This window comes from Mobula birostris, chromosome 32 (genome assembly GCF_030028105.1).
Source record: "Mobula birostris isolate sMobBir1 chromosome 32, sMobBir1.hap1, whole genome shotgun sequence".
Taxonomy (NCBI): Eukaryota; Metazoa; Chordata; class Chondrichthyes; order Myliobatiformes; family Myliobatidae; genus Mobula; species Mobula birostris.
The window spans coordinates 14227342-14251947 of NC_092401.1; the positions used below are offsets into that span (position 1 = coordinate 14227342).

A 24606-nucleotide genomic window follows, 5' to 3' on the forward strand; every position below is an offset into this window, starting at 1 on the left:
GTGCACATGCGTGACGTGCGCATGCACGTATGTGCCGATTTTTTTTTTCCACATATCGGTTTTGCCTTAATCTTCCTGACTACACTGTACATACATTATTTCTATTTTATATAGGCTGTGTATTTATCATATCATTCCTGCTTTTACTATATGTTAGTGTTATTTTAGCTTTTATATGTTATTTGGTATGATTTGGTAGGTTATTTTTTGGGTCTGGGAACGCTGAAAAATTTTTCCCATATAAATTAATGGTAATTGCTTCTTTGCTTCACGCCATTTCAGCTTGAAAGGTTTCATAGGAACGCTCTACCTTAGCAGGGAAATACGGGACAAGGGCGGTCCCGTATGGGACAAACCAATATAGCCCAATATACGGGATGTCCCAGCTAATATGGGACATTTGGCAACCCTATGTTCAAGTTCAACAGTGCGTGACAGGGAATGAGGAAAGGTGCAGCTGACTCATATCGTTTCCTCGCGACCCGGTAGCACATGCTTTGTGGCCCGGTGGTTGGGGACTGCTGCCTTAGTACTACCTAGGCTTACCCATAGCCCTCTATTTTTCTAAGCTGCATGTACCTATCCTGGAGTCTCTTAAAAGACCCTTTCATTTCTGCCTCCACCGCCGCCGCCGGCAGCCCATTCCACACACTCACCACTCTCTGCGTAAAAAAACTTACCCCTGACATCTCCTCTGTACCTACTTCCAAGCACCTTAAAACTATGCCCTCTCATGCTAGCCATTTCAGCCCTGGGAGAAAGCCTTTGCCTATCACACGATCAATGCCTCTCATTATCTTGTACACCTCTATCAGGTCACCTCTCATCCTGTGTCGCTCCAAGGAGAAAAGGCCGAGTTCACTCAACCTATTCTCATAAGGCATGATCCCCAATCTGGGAAACAAACCTTGTAAATCTCCTGTGCACCATTTCTGTGGTTTCCACATCCTTCCTGTAGTGAGACGACCAGAATTGAGCACAGTACTCCAAGTGGGGTCAGACCAGGGTCCTATATAGCTGCAACATTACCTCTCATCTCTTAAACTCATTCCCACGGTTGATGAAGGCCAATGCACTGTACGCCTTCTTAACCACAGATTCAACCTGCATAGCAGCTTTGTGTGTCCTATGGATTCGGACCCCAAGATCTGTCTGATCCTCCACACTGCCAAGAGTCTTACCATTAATACTGTATTTTGCCATCATATTTGACCTACCAAAATGAACCACTTCACACTTATCTGGTTTTAACTCCATCTGCCACTTCTCAGCCCAGTTTTGCATCCTACCAATGTCCCGCTGTAACCTCTGACAGCCCTCCACACTATCCAGAACACTCCAAACCTTTGTGTCATCAGCAGATTTACTAACCCATCCCTCCACTTCCTCATCCAGGTCATTTATAAAAATCACAAAGAGTAGGGGTCCCTGAACAGATCCCTGAGGCACCACTGGTCACCAACCTCCATGCAAAATATGACACGTCTACAACCACTCTTTGCCTTCTGTGGGCAAGCCAATTCTGGATCCACAAAGCAATGTACCCTTGGATCCCAAGCCTCCTTACTTTCTCCATAAGCCTTGCATGGGGTTTTATCAAATGCCTTGCTGAAATACATATACACTACATCTACTGCTCTTCCTTCATCAATGTGTTTAGTCACACCCTCAAAAAATTTAATCAGGCTCATAAGGCATGACCTGCCTTTGACAAAGCCATGCTGACTATTCCTAATCATATTATGCCTGTCCAAATGTTCGTAAATCATGCCTCTCAGGATTTTCTTTTCTTCTTGACTAGATTTACAACAGCCTTTGTACACCACGGTTCCTGTACCCTACCATCCTTTCCCTGTCTCATTGGAACGTACCTATGCAGAATGCAGAACTCCACGCAAATATCCCCTGATCATTTGCCACATTTCTGCCGTACATTTCCCTGAGAGCATCTGTTCCCAATTTATGCTTCCAGGTTCCTGCCTGATGGCCTTGAAAATGATGTGGTTTAATGCAAAACTAAGTAAAAGAAATGAACTGTGAGAAAATATTTGGTAATATATGTGTGTGTGTGTACATGTATGTGTATATATACGTACATATATGTGTATATGTATGTGAGAGAGTGGGGTAAGAAAATCTATTGTAAGATCTAAGGAAATGGCACAGGAATTAAGTGATTACTTTGAGTTTATCTTCACAGAAGGCAACATACAAAAATGTCAGATATACCGGGGAATGAGAGAAAGCAGAAATGGGTGACGTGGTAGCTCGCGTAGTAGAGTTGCTTTCTTACGGCACCAGAATCTGGGGTTCAATCCTGACCTGGGGAACTTGGAGTTTGTACATTCGACCTGTGAGCACATGAGTTTTCTCTGGGTGTTCTAGTTCCCTTCCATATTCCAATGACCTGTAGGTTGGTAGGCTAATTCCCCACTGTAAGTTGTTGCTGTTGTGTAGGTAAGTGGTAGAATATAAGGGGCAACTGTTGAGAATGTGAGAAAAATACTGATTGGGAGTATTGTAAATAAGTAGCTGGTGGTTGGTGCAGACTCGTTGAGACAAAGAGCCTATCTGATTTTATGAGAACAAATTAAATTTAGTCAAAATATGATACCAGACAGGTCAGTGAGACTAAAAGCTCATAATTCTGAAGGACCTGATGATCTACATTGATGGCTTTGAAGATGATGGATACTATAGTTATCATCTATTGTGCAGCTGTAGATTCTGGAATTTTCCCAATGGGCTAGAGGGTAGCAAGTGTGACTCCAGTAATTAACAAAGAGGAGAGAGTGAAAACTTGGAACTTACCTGAAAGAGTGGAAAATGCTGGTGTCTATAATGAAGAATGTAATAACAGAATGCCTTGCAAAGGTTTGAGCAGAACTAATGTGGATGTAGGAAAGGAAAATAACAATTTCCTAATCTGATGGAGTTCTTTTGAGGATGTGACTGTAAGGGGGAGCCAGTAAATATGGCATGTTTGGAGTTTCAGAAGATATTTGAGCAGCTGCTGTGCAGGAAGTTGATCAGTAAGGTGAGACCTACATGGGAATAATATACTGACATGGATAGAGAACAGGTCATTGGGCAAGAAGCAAGAACTGGGACTAACCTTATCCTTCTCAGGTTGCAGTCTGTGACTAATAGGGGTTTGAGGGGTTGGTGCTTGGACCCTAGCATTCCACAGTCCATATCAATGATTTGGCCAAGGGGACCAAATGTTGACTTTACAAATTTGTTGGTAATACTTAATTAGATGTCTTTGTGAGCAGAGAGGAGAATGTCAGGAGGTTTGAATGGATATAGACTAACTGAGTAAGGAGGTAGTATATAATGTGTGATGATCCTCTTTGATGCACATAATAGAAAATCAGGGTAATTGTTTAAATGGTGAGAGATTAGGTGGTGTTGATGTTCAGAGAAAATTTGGTGTGTGTGTGTGTGTGTGTATATATATATATATATATATATATATATAAAAATATACACACACACACACAAAGGTGTCGAAGACTTTCATTTGATACTGTAGTAATTTTATGTATTGAACTGTGCTGCTGCTGTTGCAAAAGACTTATTTTGTGATATAAGACATAGGAGCAGAATTAGGCCAGACTGCTCCACCATTCAATCATGGATGATCCTTTTTTTTCTCCTCCTCCTCAATCCCAGTTCCCGGCCTTCTCCCTGTAACCTTTGATGCCATGTCCAATCAAGAAGCTGTTAATCTCTGCCTTAAGTACACCCAAGGACCTGGCCTCCACTGCTGCATGTAGTAACAAATTTCACAAATGTACCACCCTTTGCCTAAAGAATTTTCTTTGCACCTCTGTTTTGAAAGGGCACCCCTCTATCCTTATGCTCTGTCCTTTTGTCCTAGACTCTCCCACCATGGGAAACATCCTTTCAACATCTACTCTGTCTAGGCCTTTCAACATTCGAAAGGTTTCAATGAGATTCCTCCCCACCCCTCCCCCATCCTTCTGAATTCCAGTGAGTACTGAGCCAGAGCCATTAAACGTTCCTCGTATGATAACCCTTTCATTCCTGGAATCATCCCTGTGAATCTCCTCTGGACCCTCTCCAATGCCAGCACATCTTTTCTAAGATGAGGGCCCCAAAACTGTTCACAGTACTCAAGGTGAGGCTTCACCAATGCCTTAAAGCCTCAGCATCACATCCTTGCTCTTGTATTCTAGACCTCTTCAAATGAATGCTAACATAGCATTTGCCTTCCTCACAACCTGCAAATTAACTTTCAGGGTGTTCTGCACAAGGACTCTCAAGTCCCTCTGCATCTCAGATTCCTGGGTTTTCTCCCCGCTTAGAAAATATTCTGCACATGTATTTCTACTACCAAGGTGCATGACCATGCATTTTCCAACAATATATTTCAATTGCCACTTTCTTGCATATTCTAAGTCCTTCTGCATCCTACCTGTTTCCTCAACACTACCTGACCTTCCACCAATCTTCGTATCATCTGCAACAAAGCCATCTTTTATACAGGATAAAAAGAAGTGGTCTCAACACTGACCCCTGCGGGACACCACTGGTCACTGGCAGCCAACCAGAAAAGGATCCTTTTATTCCCACTCGCTGCCTCCTACCAATCAGCCAATGCTCTAACCATGTGAGTAACTTTCCTGTAATACCATGGGCTCTTAACTTGGTAAGCAGCCACATGTGTGGCACCTTGTCAAAGGCCTTCTGAAAGTCCAAATATACAACATCCACTGGATCCCCTTTATCTGTCGGATTTATAATCTCCTCAAAGAATTCCAACAGGTTTGTCAAGCAGGATTTTCCCTGAAGGAAACCATGCTGACTTTGTACTATCTTGTCCTGTGTCGCCAAGTACACAATCAGAGTCCAATGATTTCTGAAAGATCATTTCTAATGCCACCACAATCTCTAACAATCCCTTTCAGAACCCTAGGATGCAGTTCATCTGGTCCGCATGACTTCTGTAACTTTAGGTCTTTCAGCTTTTTGAGCACATTCTCTGTTGTAAAAGTAAGTGCACCTACTTCCTTCACACGCTACAACATCAGGCATGCAGTGAATGGTAGACTGATGCAAAATACTCATTTAGTTCATCAGCCATCTCCTTGTCCCCTGTTATTATTTCTCTTGTCTCGTTTTCTAGCGGTCCTATATCCACTCTCATTTCTCTTTTATTTTTAACATACTTGAAAAAACTTCTACTATCCACTTTGATATTATTTTCTAGCTTGCTTTCATATTTCTTCTTTTCCCTTCTAATGATTTTTATAGTTGCTTTCTGTAGATTTTTAAAAACTTCCCAATCCTTGATCTTCCCACTATTTTTTGCTTTCTTGTATGCCCTTTCTTTTGTTTTTACAATAGCTTTGACTTCCCTTGTCAGCCATGGTTTACTATTTTACCATTTGAGTATTTCTTCATTTTTGGAATACATGTGTCCTGCACCTTCCTCATTTTTCCCAAAAATCTATCTCTTAGGCATTCAACAAACTCACTCTCTTGAGATCCATTACCGACCTGATTTTTTGCAATCGACCTGTGTGTTAAAATCTCCCATGACTACCATAACATTGCCCTTTTTGACCTGCCTTTTCTATTTCCTGTTGTAACCTGTGGCCCACCTCCCAACCACTGTTGGGTTGCGTGCATGTAACTGCTGTCAATGTCCTTTTACCCTTGCAGTTTCTCAGCTCAACCCACAAGGATTCAACATCTTCCAATGCTATGTCATATCTTTCTACTGATTTGATGCCATTCTTTACCAGCAGAGCCATATCACTCCCTCTGCTTACCTTCCTACCCCTCCTTTGATTAATGCCTGCAGGGCCAGGAGTTGAAATTTTCATCACTATTTGAGCCCTTTAATTCCCTTCCTGGGTCTCCTGTTGGGGGGCGGGGGTGGAAATAACAATATAAAAAGGAGCCTTCCCAACTCGCCACAGCGGTGGCCGGCTGTCGGTTACTGAACTTTCCATGATGAACACTGAGTAATGGTAAAATCACGTAATGATATTGATTCTGTGCTTCTGAATTTTGCCTCCAGTTTTTTTTTCCTTCTATCCCGTCTTGAGTATTTCTATATTTATTCTTGGTAGGATCCAGGCATTGTTGACAAGGCTGACATTTATTACTTGTCCCTAATTGCCCTTGAGAGGTGGTGGCAAGCCATCTTCCTGAAGCCTTGCCTTCGTTTTGGTGAAGGTGTTCCGACTGTGCTGCTGGGTATAGAGAATTGCTGAACATGCACCCAGCAATGAGTATTGAATGGTGATATATTTCCAAGTCAGGATGGTATATGATTTAGAGGGGAACCTGTGGATGGCAATGCGTTCTGCTGCGCCTCTCCTGGCAATAGTAGCCTAGGCAAGTGACTAAAGTGTAACTCGTAGATAATGATCGATGTATCAGTGGTAGAGGAATGAGTATTTAGACTGGATGGAGAGCCAGTCAAATGGGCTATTTGGCTAGTGTTGTGCCATCCTTTGTGAGTGCTGAATTTATGCCCACCCAGGTTAAGTAGAAAGTACTCTGTCATCCTTCTGTGTCATATAGATGGTGAAAAGGCTTTGCTGGGAAATGAGTCACTTGCCACAAGATACCCAGCCTGTAATGTGTTCAAGTCTTTATGTAGCTGGTTCTGTTGAGTCTGTGGTCAGTGGTAATCACACCCCCTCCCCCCCCCCACCCCATAATATTGTTGGTGGAGGACTAAGTGATGGTATTTTCCTTGCATTTTGGAGATAGACAAGGGTTCTTGTGTTGGAGATGTTCATTGCCTTCTTTGTAGTGAATGTTATCAAGCACTTGCTGGTCCACATCCATACATTGTCTAGGCCTTGCTGTGTGCAACTGTGTAGTGTTTCAGTCCCCAAGAAGTTACAAATAGAGTTGAATACTATGCAATGATCTAACATCCCCACATCTGACGTTGTGATAGAAGGAAGAAGGTGAAGATGTTTGAGCCAAGGACACTGTTGTTATTCTGGACTGGGCTAGTTAACCTACAAAAAGCACAATAGTCACTTGAGAGGTAAACTCAGTGAACCCATTTCCACTGATCCTGATTGATTTCAGTTTTATAATGCTGCCTTCACGCCATAGTGGGTCAAATCCTAACCTGATTCGAAAGGTCCTGGGTCCTGGAATTCATTCCTCATCTCTGCAGTTCAGTTCTTGAATTCCTATTTGGACGAAGGTTATGGTAAGTATTGGGGCAAGAGGTCCTGGAGAAACCCACTCGAGGCATCACTGAACAACATTGATGAGTAAGCGCTGTGTTGCACTGTTGGGGACACCTGCCATCGCATTAGTGTTGATTGGGGTGGACTGATTGGGTGTTAATTTGCTGGGTTTGATTTGTTCATCTCGAATGGAGAGGAAATTTTCCATGTTGCTAGGTATCTGCTGGTGCTGGAACTGTACTGGAACAGCTTAAACAGGGGCACACGTTGTTCTGGAGTGCAGTCTTCAGTACTATAGTTTGAATTATTACCTTTATGATATCCAATTCCCTTGGTGATTTTGTGATATCAAATGATGTGGCTTGATTTAACTGAAGACTAGCTCCTGTAAGAGATCTCAAGATAAAGTCATGATGGATCACCTTCTTGGTATTGAGGATACTTCAGCCTATATTTAGCACTCACATTCCATGCCTTGTGATTGTTGAAGGTAGAAATGTTCTTGGAGCCGCCTCCTGTTAACTGTTGTTCAGTATACTTGTAGCCAAATGTGGAGGGTTGTAGAGCTTTGATCCGATCTATTGGTTGTGTGATTGCTAGCTTTGTCTTGCATGGTGTTTTGGGATTTGCCACATGCAACCAAGGTTGATTCCTCATTTTGAGGGACTCTGGTGCTGTTCCTAATAGTCTGCACTCTTCGTTTGGTTGTAGTTTTCAATGAAACTCCTTTTCTCAAGTCAATGGTGCCCTGTGAGCTGCCAGATGTTGAGAGTGCATCTCATTCCACACAATCGTGATAATATGCAACACTGCTGCTTCCCTGCTGCAAAGAGCAGAAGAAGCAGAATGATGGACAATAATTAGGAGCATCGAGGACTTCTTCAAAAGGCAATACTTCCAAAAGGTGGCAATATCATTAAGGACCTCTATCACTCAGAAGATGCCCTCTTCTCATTGCTACCATCAGGAGGAGGACTAGGACAATTAAGACACACTCAGCATTTTAAGAACAGCTTCTTCCTCTGCTCTATCAGATTTTTCAACCCATGTACACTACCTCACTATTTTCCCCTCTTTTTGCATTTTAATTTTTTAATATACTGTATATATATATATATATATAGTAATTTACAGTGTTTTTATGTATTTCACTGTACTGCTGCTGCAAAACAACAACTATCATGACACATGTCAGTGATATTAAACTTGATTCTGAGGCTTCATTGCCTGTGCTTAACATAATGCTGGCAGACTTTGGAGTGTCACTATTAAAGACTCTCGGAGCCACTCTGTCCCACACCAGTGCCAGGCACTTCCATGCCTAGTCTGCTGCTTTTCCAGTCTACCAGATGGTTGTAAGAACTCGTGTGTGATTTATCAAAGCTCAATATACGTTGAAGTTGGCTAATTTTTTTCCCCATTTTTGTTTCAAGATAGTGATTGGAATATAACAGACAGCTTGCTTAGCCTGTTTCAGAGTACAGTCTATATTGTTGTGTGTCTGAATCACGTATAGACCAGACTGAGTGAGGGCAGCAAAATTCCTCCTTGGAGGTCACTTGTGCAGCTGAACATAGAACATAGAAAACCTACAGCACAATACAGGCCTTTCGGCCCACAAAGCTGTGCCGAACATGTCCTTACCTGAGAAATTGCCTATGGTTACCCATAGCCCTCTATTTTTCTAAGCTCCATGTACCTGTCTAGGAGTCTCTTTAAGGACGCTATCGTATCCGCCTCCAGCACTGTCGCTGGCAGCCCATTCTACGTACTCACAACTCTGCATAAAAAAAACAACTTAGCCCTGATATCTCCTCTGTACCTATTTTGAAGCACCTTAAAGCTGTGCTCTCTCATGCTAGCCATTACAACTGTCTGAGAATATATTTTTTTAGTTCCACGTTGTTTAATTAATCTTAATTTAAATTATATACTTTTTGGTGAGGACATGCACAGAAAGTTTTCATATTGTTGGGTACCTGTCGATGCTGTAAAAGACAGAGATGCAGAGAGTTTGACAGTGCAAGTCTTCAGTGCTATAGCCATAATTTTGATTGGTCCCACTGTCTTTTCTATATGCAAAGCTGTCCGGGCCTTCTTGATATCATGTGGCGTGAGTCAAATTGACTGAAGACTGCTTTCCACAATGGTGGGGTCAAAATAAAGGATAAAGTAAAATGTTCACCTATTTGGCAACTGTGGTGGGTTGTAAATTTGCATGTCTGATTTGTTAGTCTGGCCTCTAATACTTGTCCAGTAACTTAACCTCAGTGCCACCACCACACTCTATATACACAGAAGGCAGTAAGTACCTCTTGCCAGCAGCTGAGTTAACATTCAGTATTTTAAGATTCACTTCTTTCTGTTAACTCCTGCTGTTCAAAAAAAAAATCTGAGGCTTTTGATGGCTGTTGAACATCAGGTGACTTGGTGTTGAAAAGTAGGGCAGTGGTTTGATAATTAAACTTGTCTCCTAGATAGTATGATGATTTTTTTTCTCTCTTTTTCAGCCTATGGAGATAAACAGGTGAAAATAGCATTTGCCATATTTCTGGTGAGTTTTCCTCGTATGGACACTATCTTTTGTTATTTATTAAGTAGTTGTAATGGAGTTGTAATTGTTATTTCGGTTTAAAAGAAAAAAACACAAATCATGTGAATTTTATAGGACTTATAATTGTTCCTTGAGTAATGGTATTACAAATTGCTAGCATCCACTACTATTGTTTTGGACATTACCTACAGTGTCCTCAGTGTACACTGAGAGTTCTTCTGGCTGTATCTCTATATTGTAGGTGTAATTGGTTTATTATTGTCACCTGTACCAAGTGCTTTTGCATGCTGTCTGTACAGATCGTTTCAAGATGTACATCAGGGAAGTACAAGGAAAAGCAATAGTGCAATAGTACAATGTAGAATATGTTTGTAATCTGAAATCCAAAGGAAATGCTAAAAACGCTTAGCTCATCAGGCAGCGCCTACAGAGGGAAATAGAGTTAAGGTCAAATAGAACTGCACTGAGCAACCACTTTAGTAGGTGACCGCCGAGTGGCTGTGCTGATGTAACCCATCCACTTCAAAGTTTGACGTTTTGTGCCTTCAGAGACGCTCTCCTGCACACCGTTGTTGTAACGCATGGTTATCTGAGTTACTGTCACCTTGAACCAGTTTGGCCTCTGACCTCTCTCATTAACAAGATGTTTCACCCACAGAACTGCCACTCACTGGGTGTCTTTTGTTTCTCGTAAGGGCTAGAGACTGTTAAAGCAAGAAAATCCCAGATCGGCAGTTTCTAAGATATTCAAAGCAACCCGTCCTGCAGCAACAATCATTCCACGGTCAGAGCCACTTGGATTACATTTCTTCCCCATTCTGATGTTTGGTCTGAACAACAACTGAGCCTGTTCATCACATCTGTATCCCACATAATTGCACATTAGAGATATTTGCATTAACGAGCAGGTGTACCTAATAAAGTGGCCACTGAATCTATGTACTTAAGCATTTGTTCTGATGAGGCCTCTTCAAGCTTGAAAGATGAACTGTTTCCTTTTCCACAGTTTGTTAAATGCTGGAGAACATTACGAAGTCATGACAAAACACTCAGGGATCAGAATATAATCGGGGGGGAAAATGGTCTTTGACACTTATTTTAAGGGTAATTAGCATGGCACTTAAATCAGTGAATGCAGTATGTCAGATCAAATAAAATATAGATCATGGGTTTAGGTAGTAACTATAAATAATGAATGGATTAAAATATGAATGAACTGGTCTCTTTCATGGTGCAAAGCAGATAATAGAGGGGTGCGACTGCCATCAGTGCTCAACCCGAAGTTGTTCAAAATTTACACTAATGACAGTGTGGGAAATTTCAAGATCTGTTCCTACAGTTGACTAGGGCCGTAGCAGGACCGCAGCTGGAATAAAATGGTCTCCACACTTTGGTTCTTGTACTGGAGAGCTCTCATGGGGACAGATTAGCCTAATATTCACAGGATTTTGGAAGAATTGGAGATGATTTCATTGAAACATGTTTTTCAAAGGTCTGGACAAGGTGGATTTTGCGAAGGAAAGTATGGAACTCTGGGCCATACGCTTCACATTGAGATAAGACATTTCCTTAATCAAGAGGGTCATATATCCTTGGAATTACTTTGGATGCCTGCTTACTAAATATATTTCAAACCTTGAGATTGTTTGGATTTTTGGAATCCATTGTGAAAGCCAAGCTATGGAATTAGCCTGAAGTAAGCTTGAGGGGCGTCACTGCCGACTCCTGCTTTGATTTGTCGTATTAACTACATAAGAAGTACGCCACAGTAATAGGCCATCATTCCTTACTAGTCCATACAGTCAGGTTCCCTCATTGTGATGCTGATCCTGTATCTACTGGTGATGGTTGGGCCTTACTCTTCTCATTTTAAGCTGTGGATATTCTCCACATAACTGTTTCTCACTGATCATCTTTCTCTTTCTTTCTGCAGTTCTGTCAAATAGGGAACTTCTCAATCCATGTAGCACTGAGGAATCTTCGGCCGGCAGGTGAGGATGTTCATGATGTGCTGGTGAAGCCAAGTCACTGATGATTACAATATCGTTCCGTTGCATTTTCAGAATTGAATTCGGTTTAAGGAATGAAATTAAAGATGTGTTTTCATTAACTCTGCTGATAAAGTTGCAAAAGTGAAGGTGGGAAATTTGAAATGAAAGCGCAAGTGGCGATAAATATTCAGTAGGGCTTGCGGTGTCCATGAAGTGTTATCATTTCATGTCGATCACTGCTTATTAGAGCTGGGAGAGATGTTAAATGCAGAAATAGCAGGGAGGAGGAGAGAAGAAAAAGCAAAGGGAAGCTCTGGTAGGGTGGAAGATGGGATATTAACAAAAGGGATTATCTTGGAAGGTGAAAGTGGATTGTAATGAGACAAGACACAAAAGACTGGGTAGGGGAAAATATAAATGGGAATAGAATTATGATCTGAAATAATAAATCTATAAATATTGTTAATCTGAAATGAAAACAGAAAATGCCATGTGTATTCAAAGGTGTTGAACACAGTGAAACACAGAAAGTGGGATGTTGTTCCTCAGCTTTCATTGGACGTCACTAGACCATTTTGGTGGGAGCAAGGACTGGGGATCCAGACTGAGAGTGAATGGGAGGAAGGAAAAATCATGATGGTTTCATATTGTTAGTTACTAAAAGAAAATCCAGTGTGGAACACTGATCTGTAAGGGACAGTTACTGATCTTGTACCTGGCCATTGCATGCCACAGGAGAACACAATCAAGCAGTTTAGGTCAGGACAAAACAACAAGAAGAAATTCACTGATTTTTCATTATGGTTGTGAAGTATTTTCAGAATCAGAGTTAGGTTTAATATCATAGGCATTAGTCGTGAAATTTGTTGTCTTTGCGGCAGCAGTACAAAAAAATACATAATGGAGAAAAAAACTGTAAATCACAGGAAGTATATTAAATAGTTAAATAAGTAGGGCAAAAATAAAAAAGTAGTGAGGTAGTGTTCATGGGTTCAATGTCCATTCAGAAATCAGATGGCAGAGGGGAAGAAGCAGAATTTGAATTGTTGAGTGTGTGTCTTCAGGCTTCTGTACCTCTTTCCTGATGGTAGCAATGAGAAGAGGGCATGTCCTGTGTGGTGGGGGTCCTGAATGACGGATGCCGCCTTTTTGAGGCATTGCTGTTTAAAGATGTCCTGGATGCTGCAGAGGCTAGTGCCCATGATGGAGCTGATCCAGAAGTCCCTATCCCTTTCCTCCTCAGAATTACAGAGCCTGAGAAGAAAGGTGTTCAGCCCATTGAGTGTATGCTGTTTGGAAGAGCATCCTTCTGATCCCATCTGCTTCTTTTTCCCTATTCAGTGGTTTACCTCAGATTAAAATTTAACACTTTCTCAATATTTAAAAGACCATTTCTTTCCTGAAACCCCCAGAATAAAATCATTAGTCGGTACGAGCTGCATGGGAAATGGATGGGTAGATTTTATAAATTGTTAAGGTGTGTTGTTACTCAGTGACTGGGATCCAGACTTTCCCATATAACTCTGGTTTTTCGATTCCACCTGCACTTTTTGTTCTGGTGGCTCCTTTATAACCATACTGGTGTTCAGGTTGGCCGTGAGTTCTCAGCTTACCTCTGAGGACCAGGTGACACTGATGGATTTACTTACAGCTAAAGTAATGTTTGGCTGGGAATGGAAACTGTCAGACTAATTCTAAAGGATTGAATTGATCAAGGATCAATATTATTTCTGTTTTAGAAAATGTGATCAAGGTGCAAATTATATGGATGATGTGGGGGGCGGGGTGTAACCTGCAGACTCCAGTCTGTTCGTCAGCCAGAATCAATGATGCAACACTTAGTGTATGTGATAGCTGGTCAGTGAGCACAGACACACCTCCTCTGGTTGCAACATTCCTCATGTTACAGCTTCGTTGGCAGTGAAGTCAAGGCTTCTACACACTGGTTACACTTCAACTTGCATCTTGTGCACTTAAGAAAGATGTTCCTACATAAGCAAACAAAAGTGGACGTGAATTAAAAAAGGAGCCTTTACAATTAGTGACCTAAGCTTTGGTAACAGGGTAGAAAGGCTTGGGATTTAGGCAAGGAACTTCAGCACTTTCCTAGGAACTGGGTGAATGGGAGTTGGAGCTGGAATATCTAGGCAGATGGTGTGGTTGGAGCAAATTAGAAAGGGAGGAATAAAGCCTGAAAGAAGTTGAATATATTCATAAAGATGAAACGGCCTGTCTCAGAGTCGGCCAAATTGTGATAAAGCTGCCCACAGTCCTAAAGTATAAAGTGATGTGAGTTTCACCTGTTCTGTCGGAGGGTTTAATCGCTGGGGCTGACTGAAGAAGAGGATCAGAGACAATAGACAATAGGTGCAGAAGTAGACCATTCGGCCCTTCGAGCCTGCACCGCCATTCTGAGATCATGGCTGATCATCTACTATCAATACCCGGTTCCTGCCTTGTCCCCATAACCCTCGATTCCCCTATCCATAAGATACCTATCTAGCTCCTTCTTGAAAGCATCCAGAGAATTGGCCTCCACTGCCTTTTGAGGCAGCGCGTTCCACACCTCCACAACTCTCTGGGAGAAGAAGTTCCTCCTCAACTCTGTCCTAAATGACCTACCCCTTATTCTTAAACCATGCCCTCTGATACTGGACTCTCCCAGCATCTGGAACATATTTCCTGCTTCTATCTTGTCCAATCCCTTAATAATCTTATATGTCTCAATCGGATCCCCCCTCAATCTCCTTAATTCCAGCGTGTACAAGCCCAGTCTCTCTAACCTCTCTGCATAAGACAGTCCGGACATCCCAGGAATTAACCTAGCGAACCTACGCTGCACCTCCTCCACAGCCAGGATGTCCTTCTTTAACCCTGGAGACCAAAACTGCACACAATACTCCAGGTGTGGTCTCACCAGAGCCCTGTACAAATGCAGAAGGATTTCCTTGATCTTGTACTCAATTCCCTTTGTAATAAAGGCCAACATTCCATTAGCCTTCTTCACTGCCTGCTGCACTTGCTCATTCACCTTCAGAGACTGATGAACAAGTACTCCTAGATCTCTTTGTATTTCACCCTTACCTAACTCCACACCGTTCAGATAATAATCTTCCTTCCTGTTCTTGCTCCCAAAGTGAATAACCTCACACTTATTCACATTAAACACCATCTGCCAAGTTTCTGCCCACTCACCCAGCCTATCCAAGTCATGAGAAACACAAGTGACATCTCCTTCAGGAGCACATCCCTACACTCCCATCAGTGTGAAAGGGAGATAGGACTGGCCTAAGTCTGATTCCAAACAGGCCAATGTCATATGAGGCCCAGGACCCTGTGCAGAATTTGACATGACCTTTAACCTTTTTGTAACTTCAGCTGTTGCTCTAAGTAAAGATAATGTGTTTATAATGAATCCCTAGTGTGCTCCAATGTTTCAGAGTCTGATGCCAAGGTTTTCGGAGAATTTAACTTATCCAAATGGGCAGTTTATGCTTCTTGAACAGGTGGTCTGCTGACAGCCCGTTAGCAGCAGGCACAACCTGACTCTCTGAGTAACCCTTTAGGAGCTGTGCACCATTTAGAATGGCCACAGCTGCTGCCCAGGAAGCTTCCTGTAAGAATATTTTGGAAATGGATTCACTCAAGTTCTTTAACACTCCAACATAGCGTGAAAAGTACATAGAACATAGAACAGTACAGTACAGCACAGTAACAGGCCATTCGGCCCACAGTGTTGTGCCAAACCCGCTGAAAAGTAAATCAAAAACACCCAAACACTAATCTGTCTTCTCTACACAATGTTCATATCCCCACATCTTTCTTACACCCATGTGCCCATCTAAATAAATCTTAAAAGCTTATAATGTATTTGCCTCTACCACCATTACAGGCATCTACCCCTTCTGAGTAAAAAAAACTGTGATCCTACACCCTCTCCCCCACCCGCCCCAACCTTCAATGCATGTCCTCTGGTACTGGACATTTCTACTCTGGGGAAAAAGTTACTTCCTGTCCACTCTATGTTATGCCTCTCATAATCTTATAAACCTCTATCAGATCTCCTCTCAGCCTCTGCCACTCCAGAGAAAACAGCCCGAGTTTATCCGGCCTCTCATGATAGCACATGCCCTCTCAACCAGACCGCATCCCGGTAAACATCCTCTGCACCCACTCCAAAGCCGCAACATCCTTCCCATAGTGGGGTGACCAGAGCTGTAGGCAGTACTCCAGATGTGGCCTAACCAGACTTTTATAACATTGCAACACAATCTCTTGACTTTTGAACTCAGTGCCTCAACTAATAAAAGCAAGCACTCCATAAGCCGTCTTAACCACCTTATCGACCTGTAGCCATTTTCAAGGAGCTATGAACTTGAATCCCAAGGTCTGTGCTCAGCAACACTGTTAAGGATCTTGCCCTTTGCTCTTCCCAGACACAACACCTCATATTTATCTGGGTTAAACTCCATCTGCCATTTCTGTGCCCATATCTGCAAGTGAGGTATATCACACTGTATTCTTGCCAGCCTTCTACACTATCTGTGGCTCCACCAAATCATCATATCCGCAAATCTACTAATGCACCGATCTACGTTTTCATTCGGGTTATTAATATATATCACAAACAGCAGTGGTCCCAACACAGATCTCTGTAGAATTACAGACCTCGAATAAATTCCTTAACCCTCTACCCTCTGTTTTCTATGCGCAAGCCAGTTCTGAATCCAGTCAATTTGTCGTGGGCCTTCACATCTTAATCTTCTGGATTAGCCTCCCGTGAGGGACTTCGTCAAACACCTGGGTGCAGGTGTGATAATGGCCCTGATTAGCAGTGCAACACCCCTTCCCCTTACCTCCTCTTCTGTCCTTTTTAAAACTGGAAGAACTGATTTTTTTAAAATTAGTATACTTTGCTCCCTTTGTCCCCTACCCTAAGAACTGAATGCACCAAGGAGTACAGCCCACATTGGAAAGGCCACAGAGTGCATTGGCTTACTAACCTTGTCTTGTGGGACTGCTGGCTGTCCCAGTCATGTGGTACGCTGTGATCGACATTCCCAGCTTTCACCACTTCTTGCACAGACCTGCGCAGAATGATCCAACAGTGCATTTGACACTGTTGGATCCTGTGATTTTTGCAATCCATGTTTCTTCGGAAATCAAGAATGAGGCATAAAACTTGGTAATTGTGGCTGTTTTATTAAGTGTTACAAGAACAAAAACAGAAAAAAGACAAAGAACAAAAAAATCATGGTCATCTAGTATCAGACAACTAGCACAAATTGGAAAGATACCAAGATATGCATACCAAATAACTTATGACATAGCCAGATTCGAGCAGTGTGAACACTCTTCCCTCCACCACCCCCCAGCAGTAAAACTAAGAAGCTTCTAGAAGAATACAGACTCGGCTATGCTACGATTACTGGAAGACACTGAACTATTACGCGCACATAGGTGGTTATAAACTGTAAAAATGTAGGCAAGCCTAATGAAAGTTAAGTTATGAGAAAAGTAGCAATTTTACACTCTAATCCAACAGCACTCAAAAGCTGCTTTCAATATTTTTCCAATCTGTTCTGTCCAGATACTCAGACTTTACAGGGAAGTGATTGCACTGCAGAGCAGGGGGGCTGAATGAGTGAACAGAGTGCCAAATCTCTCCGCTGCTCCCCTAATCCCTCACATCCCTCTCACCATCTATCCCAGCCAGTACCATCCAATGGGCAGCTTCATCTGTGTGCCAACCTTTCCCTCAGTGCCCCCCCCCCCCCCCACTCCTGGGATGTCCTACATTGATGTAGTAAAACTAAGAAGCTTCAAGAAAAATACAGACTTGGCTATGCTATAATTACTGGAATGATCACTGAACCGTGATGGTGTAGGGGAGATGGAGACTAGGATGCTGCCTCTAAACTTACAAATCAACTGTATGGAAATGGGGTAGGGGGGAGAGGTATTTTGTTTTGATATTGTTCAGTTACATAAAATTAATGAGATTTGGCACAGTCCATATAAATCTCCTCTCCTCCACAACAAGTGCCATAACCTGTCCCACCTCCCACTCTCCATCTGCCCTGATTACCTTTAAGTGCATCTCTTTTGCCTAACCCAACGATTCCTTGAGGTTGGGGGTTCCACATAGCATCCCAAGTTCTCTGTTGGGGCTATTGGTGCCCGTTTTGTGGTCTCTCCCACAGGTGGTTGGGGCTCCACCAGCCCATTGTGATTTCCTCCCTTTCACAGCGAAGTGACCGGATTGTCCAGTGTTTCCTGACGGGTCCAGACAGTCGCACCCCTGCTCCCCTAGTATGGGATCATCTCCCTGAGTTACAATAAGACTCAGAGGCTTCTCTGTGACCTCTCTGAAATGAGTATTAGTAAATTGAAGATCAAGAAAACTGTAGAGGCTAGGAATGTGAAATAAAAAGAGAAAATGCCAGAAACATGCAGCAGGTGGTCAGCTGTGTGGAGAGAGCAACTGTGTGGATTGAGTCTTTACAGCATTTTACAGTCTTCCTCCCACCCTGCCAATGTGGATCACATTCCTGCTATTTGGGGTACCTAACCAGGTACTAAATGTCTGTGCTGAACAACTGGATGAAGTGTTCACTGACATCTTTAAACTTTTTCACGTCAAGTGGGCTTAAATTATACCGGTGTCTAAGAACATGCTAAACTGCCTGAATGACTATCGTCCAGTAGCACTTACATCCACAGTGGTGAAATGTTCTTTTTAGATTATGAGGACTCTCAGTCCTCACTTATTGTCATTTAGTTATGCATGCATTTTCAGAGGTTGGTGATGAAACATATTAACTCCTACCTGAGAAGGGACTTGGATCTGCTTCAATTTGCCTACTAGAACAACAGGTCCACAGCAGATACCATCTCACTGGCTCTTCACTCAACCTGAAACGTCTGGACAGCAAAGATACAAACATCAGAATGCTCATTATCGACTACAGCTCAGTATCCCCTCAAAACTAATCAATAAGCGTTGCTGCCCTAGTGGGAGGTTCATTGGTTGCACATTAGGGTGAATGGGTTGGGGATTGTTGCTGGTTTTGATCTCTGTACCCTGGCTTATTGTTGCCCTGATGCAGCAATAGGAAACTTTGAGGTAGTTAATGACAAACAGCAGAGGGGTTCCTTCACTGATTACTCTGGTGGTTGTCACCTCGTGCAGTTGAACAGTCTGTGGTGACGTACTGAGGTACATATCAGTATAGCCACAGTACCGAGGTAATGAAGAGTGCCCCAGCGTGGTATTGTGGCCAAACTGTTGCTTTCCAGGAGAGGTCTGGTTGGGCAGTGAATGGGCTGAGCACTGTAGGTATCACAACCTCTCTCTCCTCCTCTTCCAGGCTCCAAGACACGTAGGATTCCCTTCCCAACAAGGAACCCCTTTACCTGGCTCTTCCTCCTGGTGTCTTGTCCCAACTACACTTATGAGGTAAGTGGATCATCTGCTGCTTGGCTCTTGGGATAGGGCTGGGCTGGGCTGGGTTGATGTCATCTGCAGATAAACCTGTGAATGCCATTGGACCTGGGTGTGAGAGTGGTGGGAGGTAGGTGGACACCCAGAGCAGGCTAGGGTGCAGGGGTCTCCCACAGCTGTTGCTTATTCCTGAAGCTTTTCCCTGTATCCTGATCTTGACTGACAATTTTCCCAGTTTTAACACATTATTCCTATCCTTCTCTTTCAACAGTGGGTTTCACAGCTGCTAATGTGGCCCAACGTATAAAGTAATTGTATCCAGTTACTGCAAGGCATTACTTTCCACGTGTCTTTACTCTTAAAGCTTGTTGGGTATTTTTACCTTCTTGGAGTCATACAGCAGGGGAACAAGCCCTTTGACCCAACTGGTCCATACTGGCACAAGTCCCATTTGCCCATGTTCTTCCCTTGGAGAACTCTGTGAAATAGTTGGATCAACTGAGGTGCCCAACTAGCTGCCCAACCCAGCCTCCCCTGAAAATCGGCAGGTCAGCCAGAACACCAGGCTGGCATTCAACACGAGATAATTGGAGGAACACTAGACATATGGGCCCTCCAGCCTGCCCTGTGTTTCGATATGAACATGGCTGACCTATACTGGCTCACTCCGCTGTCCACTCCCCATAACCCTCAATTCCTCAATCTTCTGAATATTTCCCTCCTTCAAAAATAGTCCTCCCAGGCCAGTCTCCATCGCCCTCAGAATTCCAGAGATGTACTGCTCTTTGCAAGAAGAACTTTCTTCCTGCCTGGGCTGGTTGGATCAATGAGCAGCCCCTTGTCTTGCATCCATGTTGTCATGTGCGGTACTCTTCCACTAGTGAAACCCTCGTGTGGGCTGGTTGGGTCAAGTGGTGTGTAGGTCTGTAGTGATTCGGGTGAGGCAAAGCCTCTGTGCTGCCAATTAATGGTGTTGTTCTCTCCCTGTGATCCTGCAGGTGGGCTCCTGGATTGGCTTCACCGTGATGACACAGTGCCTGCCAGGTGAGGCCACACTGCCAACACCAGCTAGGACCTTCACTCACAGGAAGCTCAGGGGTTGTTTTCTGGGGATCAGATTAATTTCAGGTCCAGTCAGAACCACGAGGGTGAAGTGGTCACAACTTTAAGCCCAACAGCAGTTTATAAACTTTGAACTGTACAATATTTCCTTGTAATTGCCACAATGTTCCTAACATCCGAGAGGGAGCTGCAGGTATGATGCTGTGTCCAACAGCCCTTGCTGTGGTTATAATCGGCTGAGCAGCTAGAGTGTATTTTGGTTGCCACTTGATGTGAAAGGGTCAAGCTGGTCCTTATCCTAATAACTTAGGGGCAGCAGTAGGAGGAGGTCATTCAGCCCCTTTTTCCTGCTGTTTTTCTTCAGTTTCACGAACCCCCTTTACCTCTTTGACACTTTCCTGCACTAATCAAAGGTTCAAAGAAATGTATACAATATACATCCTGGAATGCTTTTGCTTCACAAACATCCACAAAAACAGAGAAGTGCCCCAAAGAATGAACAACAGTTAAACGTGAGAATGCAAATGTCTCCCCCTTCCTCCCACCGGCAAAACAAAGCAAGCATCAGCACCACCACCGAGCACTCAAGTGTGAGCAAGGCAATAGCAAAGACACAGACTTGCAGTTACCCCAAAGACATCGCGTTTCATCTGGCATTCAACAAACCACAGGTTCTCTCTTTCCCTAATAAGGGAGAGGGCGGTGTCTCCATTTTCCCAGACAGCGGGGAGACATAGCATCGCAAACCAGCGAGTTGTTGTTAAAAGTCCGTTACATCGCTTTTTTCAAGCTCTGTGCCTGAAGATCGCAAAGATCTCGGGTCTTTGGGCCCACAGCAGTAGATTTTCCGACTCCCCCGATGACACACGGGTCTCCTGCCTTGACACCAAGGCTCGATCCGCCTGTCTCCAGAGCCCTGAAATATTTGGCTTCCAAATACAAGCCGGACTCTCAGGCCAAACCCTTGGCATGCGGAACAACGGCCAGTCCTGAAACCCCAAGACTGGGTCCCATTCATGCAAAGAACCGAAGTCTGCATGTAACTCCAGGTCAGGGTCTTCAAAAGAATCCTGAAAGGGAAAAATAAAGATATTTAAGATGAAAATAGAGCAGTTTCTGAAGATGCAAACAAAGATGTCGCCGTTTAGCACCATCTTAACTCCGCCTCCGTCTCCAAAATAATCTTGTATCTCCTGAGCTGCCTTCCAAGGATCTCTGTCCTAAGCATCCTCTGTGACTGAGGCTCCATCTCCAGCCCGAGGATGAGGAAATGTTGGTCTGCAGTGACTGCTTCACTGTTCAGAGCAGAAATATCATCTCTGTGGGAATGAGATCAGATAATTCCTCTGAACTCACAAGTGCAGATGAAGTCTGCTTAGCCTCCCCTCATCCTACAGACTCCATCTCCCGGGCTCAGTGAATCAATGCCGCACTTCCTCTCCTCGTACAACAGACCCCCTTTCCCGTGCTCGGTCTAGTGAATCTATGATACACTTACTTCTATTCTGAGTGGATCCTTCCCTACCCCATGCTCCTGGTTTTCCTCTGCCGAATACATAAGAAAACAGGATCTTAGGTACTTCAAACCTGCCCCAAGTCTCATGTCTCCTGCCAGTTCCCCACAATCCTCAGATCCTCAGTCTTTTAAAAAATGTGCACAACCCTTTAGGGTAGAGAATTTCAGAGATTCTCTGCTCTCGGAAGGAAGTAACTTTAATTGACTGCCCCCCACCCTCTTGCCGTTGTAGCTAAAAAAACTACGTTGTGAGTAATAGCTACTGAGTACAAGCACGATGAATACGGCACCTTCTGTACTGTACAGTGACAACTGGACCCAGCTCTGGGCTTGGCTGCTGCTGCTGAAGCCTCTGTGCACCCAGACTAAAGGAAGGAAATGGTTCAGGTTTCTGCTAGCCAGTGCCTCATTACTCCGTCTGGGGTCTGTCGATGTGCGAACATTGGGTAGCCCTAACTTCACTGATTCTGGTATCTCATAGATTTGTAAAAGTAGATAACAAAGGGAAGGGGCAGGGAACCCGTCAATAGATCCACTCCACCATTTCCTAAGGCTGTGGTTTCAGGTAAACTGTACTCACAGGGTGAGCCGGGAACACTTTGATGCCTCTAAAGGGCTTTATTTTCTCCCACAGTTGCATTGTTCACGCTGGTTGGGTTCATCCAGATGGCGATCTGGGCAAACAGCAAGCACCGCAGCTACCTGAAGGACTTCCGTGATTATCCGCCTCTGCGCACACCCATCATCCCCTTCATCCTGTAGAAGCTGGACTCTGCCAATCCGGGCAGGGAGGGGGCTTCGTGAGTCCCCTAACCCTCCCTCTCCTCTCATCTGTCTGTCTCCCTGGCCTTTCTGCAATAAAAAACAATCACAAGCTTCTGCAGTGCCCTCTGATTACACAGTCCTGCGTTTTATCCCTGATCTTGTGATTGAGAACCCACTGGGGCGATCTTGGCTTTCGATGCAATGTCTCAGGGCTTGAATGGAACGTTTCAGGGAGGGCAGCTGCTCTAAGAATATTAAACCCCCGGTTCTGCTTGGATGCTTAAAGACTTCCTCCATATTTCAAACTTAGAAGACAGGGTCTCCTTGAACTCATGTTGCTGTGTGGCATTCCCATGTCCTATAATTGTCAGGGCAGTTGGAACATGGACTGTTGGTCCTTGTACAAATATTGCTGCTTACTTCACCCTAATTTGCCTCTGCCTACCTCATAACCCCCTCTGTACCCTGACTTACAGCTAGCCTCCTCTCACACCCCTCCCGTCTGGACACCTGGACAATGTAGTCCTTAATGATATTTGTTGTCCTTATAGTCAGTAGTAAGGCAGAGCAGATCCCTTTCATCTTGTACACCAAGCTTTGTACCTGTTTCCCATGTGTTCTCCATTAGTGTGAGACGCAGCTGTTTGTACTCTTCATCCCTGTAGTTTAAATGTCTGGCAGCCCAAGCCCTGTGAGCTGTGCTTGTGGATAAGTCCCATCTCTGAACTCTGGGATTTGTTAGAATCAGCAGCTGCTTTTAGTGGTTGTTACAGAGGTTTCAACTACACTATTGGGAGATCTGGGCGATGTTAGTTGTGTGTTGTGGGGTCTGGTGGCTGCTTGGGAAAGATGGTGTCAACGATTCCTTTTCACAGGAAATCCTGGCAGCCCTGGAACTGCACAAAAGTCTTCACCAATCTTCACCAAGGGCCCCAGAAAGTGAAAGGGTGGGACAGAAGCTCTTGATTTCCAGCCTATCCCCACTGCCAATCAATTCCTCACACTGTGATCCTTCATATCAGAGTGGAGGGAGTTTCTCCTGTGTCTAATCCCTGCTGGGATTGTCTGATAGACTGGAACACGTTCAGGTGTTCATGAAGAAATGGGTAGGTTCTGTCACAGGGATGAGACCAGATCACTCTCATTATTGCCAGTCCTGTGTTTGTCCCTCTCTCCTCCCCACACTCCCTAGTTTTCCTTCTCTCCTTCATCCCTGACTTTTATTTATTTCTGACAAATTGACGAGGAGCAGTTACAGCCCCTTGTGACGGAGCAAATGGAACAATAAGACCAAAGCAGGTCCTAGCACTGAATATCGGCAGAGACCTCATCCTGCTGAGAAATCTCATTTGCCCTGTATAGTAGGGTTGAGGTAGGGCAGGGGGATTAAGAACATCGGTGTGGAGTTTTCCTGGCTTAGTTTAACTGTGAGGCTGCATGAGGAATTCATTCAACTTCTGTTTCTTGCACTCTGATTGAATCGCTGCTCCTCATAATTTTAAGTCTTAATATCAACGGTGCGACTAACTGCTGTCTATGTGTAATGGCGACGCATTGCGCGATTTCGATACTCGTGCTATCTGCTAAATGTCCTCTGCTAAATGTCTTTCAAAGATGTTCTGGTAATTGTATCTGTGGCTTACTGGAGAAGATTGGGCTTTCAGATAACAACTTTAGATTCTGGTGATTCATTCTTTGTGATAGATTAAAGGAACAATTTTCTTCAAACTGCACATCAGCAATAATTATTCTGTTTCTTTGTAAACAATAAACTTCATTTGTCTGGTATAGGTTTTTTGCTGTGATTCTTTATTGTTAATTTTTAAATGTCCTTTAAAAGCCACGGCCAGTTTCTGTGTTAAAATAATTTTGTAAATAAAATCCCATCTAGTAATTACACTCAGTGGCCACTTTATTAGGTACACCTGTTTATAGGCATCTGTTAGTCTTGCGAGACCATGGATCTGCGCCTGGAAAGTCTTCACTCTCCAGGACGCGGGCCTGGACGAGGTTGTATGGAAGACTAGCAGTTGCCCATGCTGCAAGTCTCCGCTGTCCACAACACCAATGTTGTCCAAGGGAAG

General features: G+C 43.7%; 1 protein-coding gene across 2 annotated transcripts in view; it reads left to right on the forward strand.

The window, feature by feature from the left end:
• LOC140191108 (very-long-chain enoyl-CoA reductase) overlaps window positions 1-24310 on the forward strand; it is an 84807-nt gene extending 60497 nt beyond the window's left edge. For both annotated transcript variants that reach the window (XM_072248211.1, XM_072248210.1), the window contains 5 exons: window positions 9701-9744; window positions 11678-11735; window positions 19106-19194; window positions 20178-20223; window positions 22392-24310. In XM_072248211.1, coding sequence (XP_072104312.1) covers window positions 9701-9744; window positions 11678-11735; window positions 19106-19194; window positions 20178-20223; window positions 22392-22519 — 365 coding nt within the window. In that variant the 3' untranslated portion in view covers window positions 22520-24310. The remainder of the gene's footprint in view (window positions 1-9700; window positions 9745-11677; window positions 11736-19105; window positions 19195-20177; window positions 20224-22391) is intronic.
• The last annotated feature ends 296 nt before the right edge of the window (window positions 24311-24606 follow it).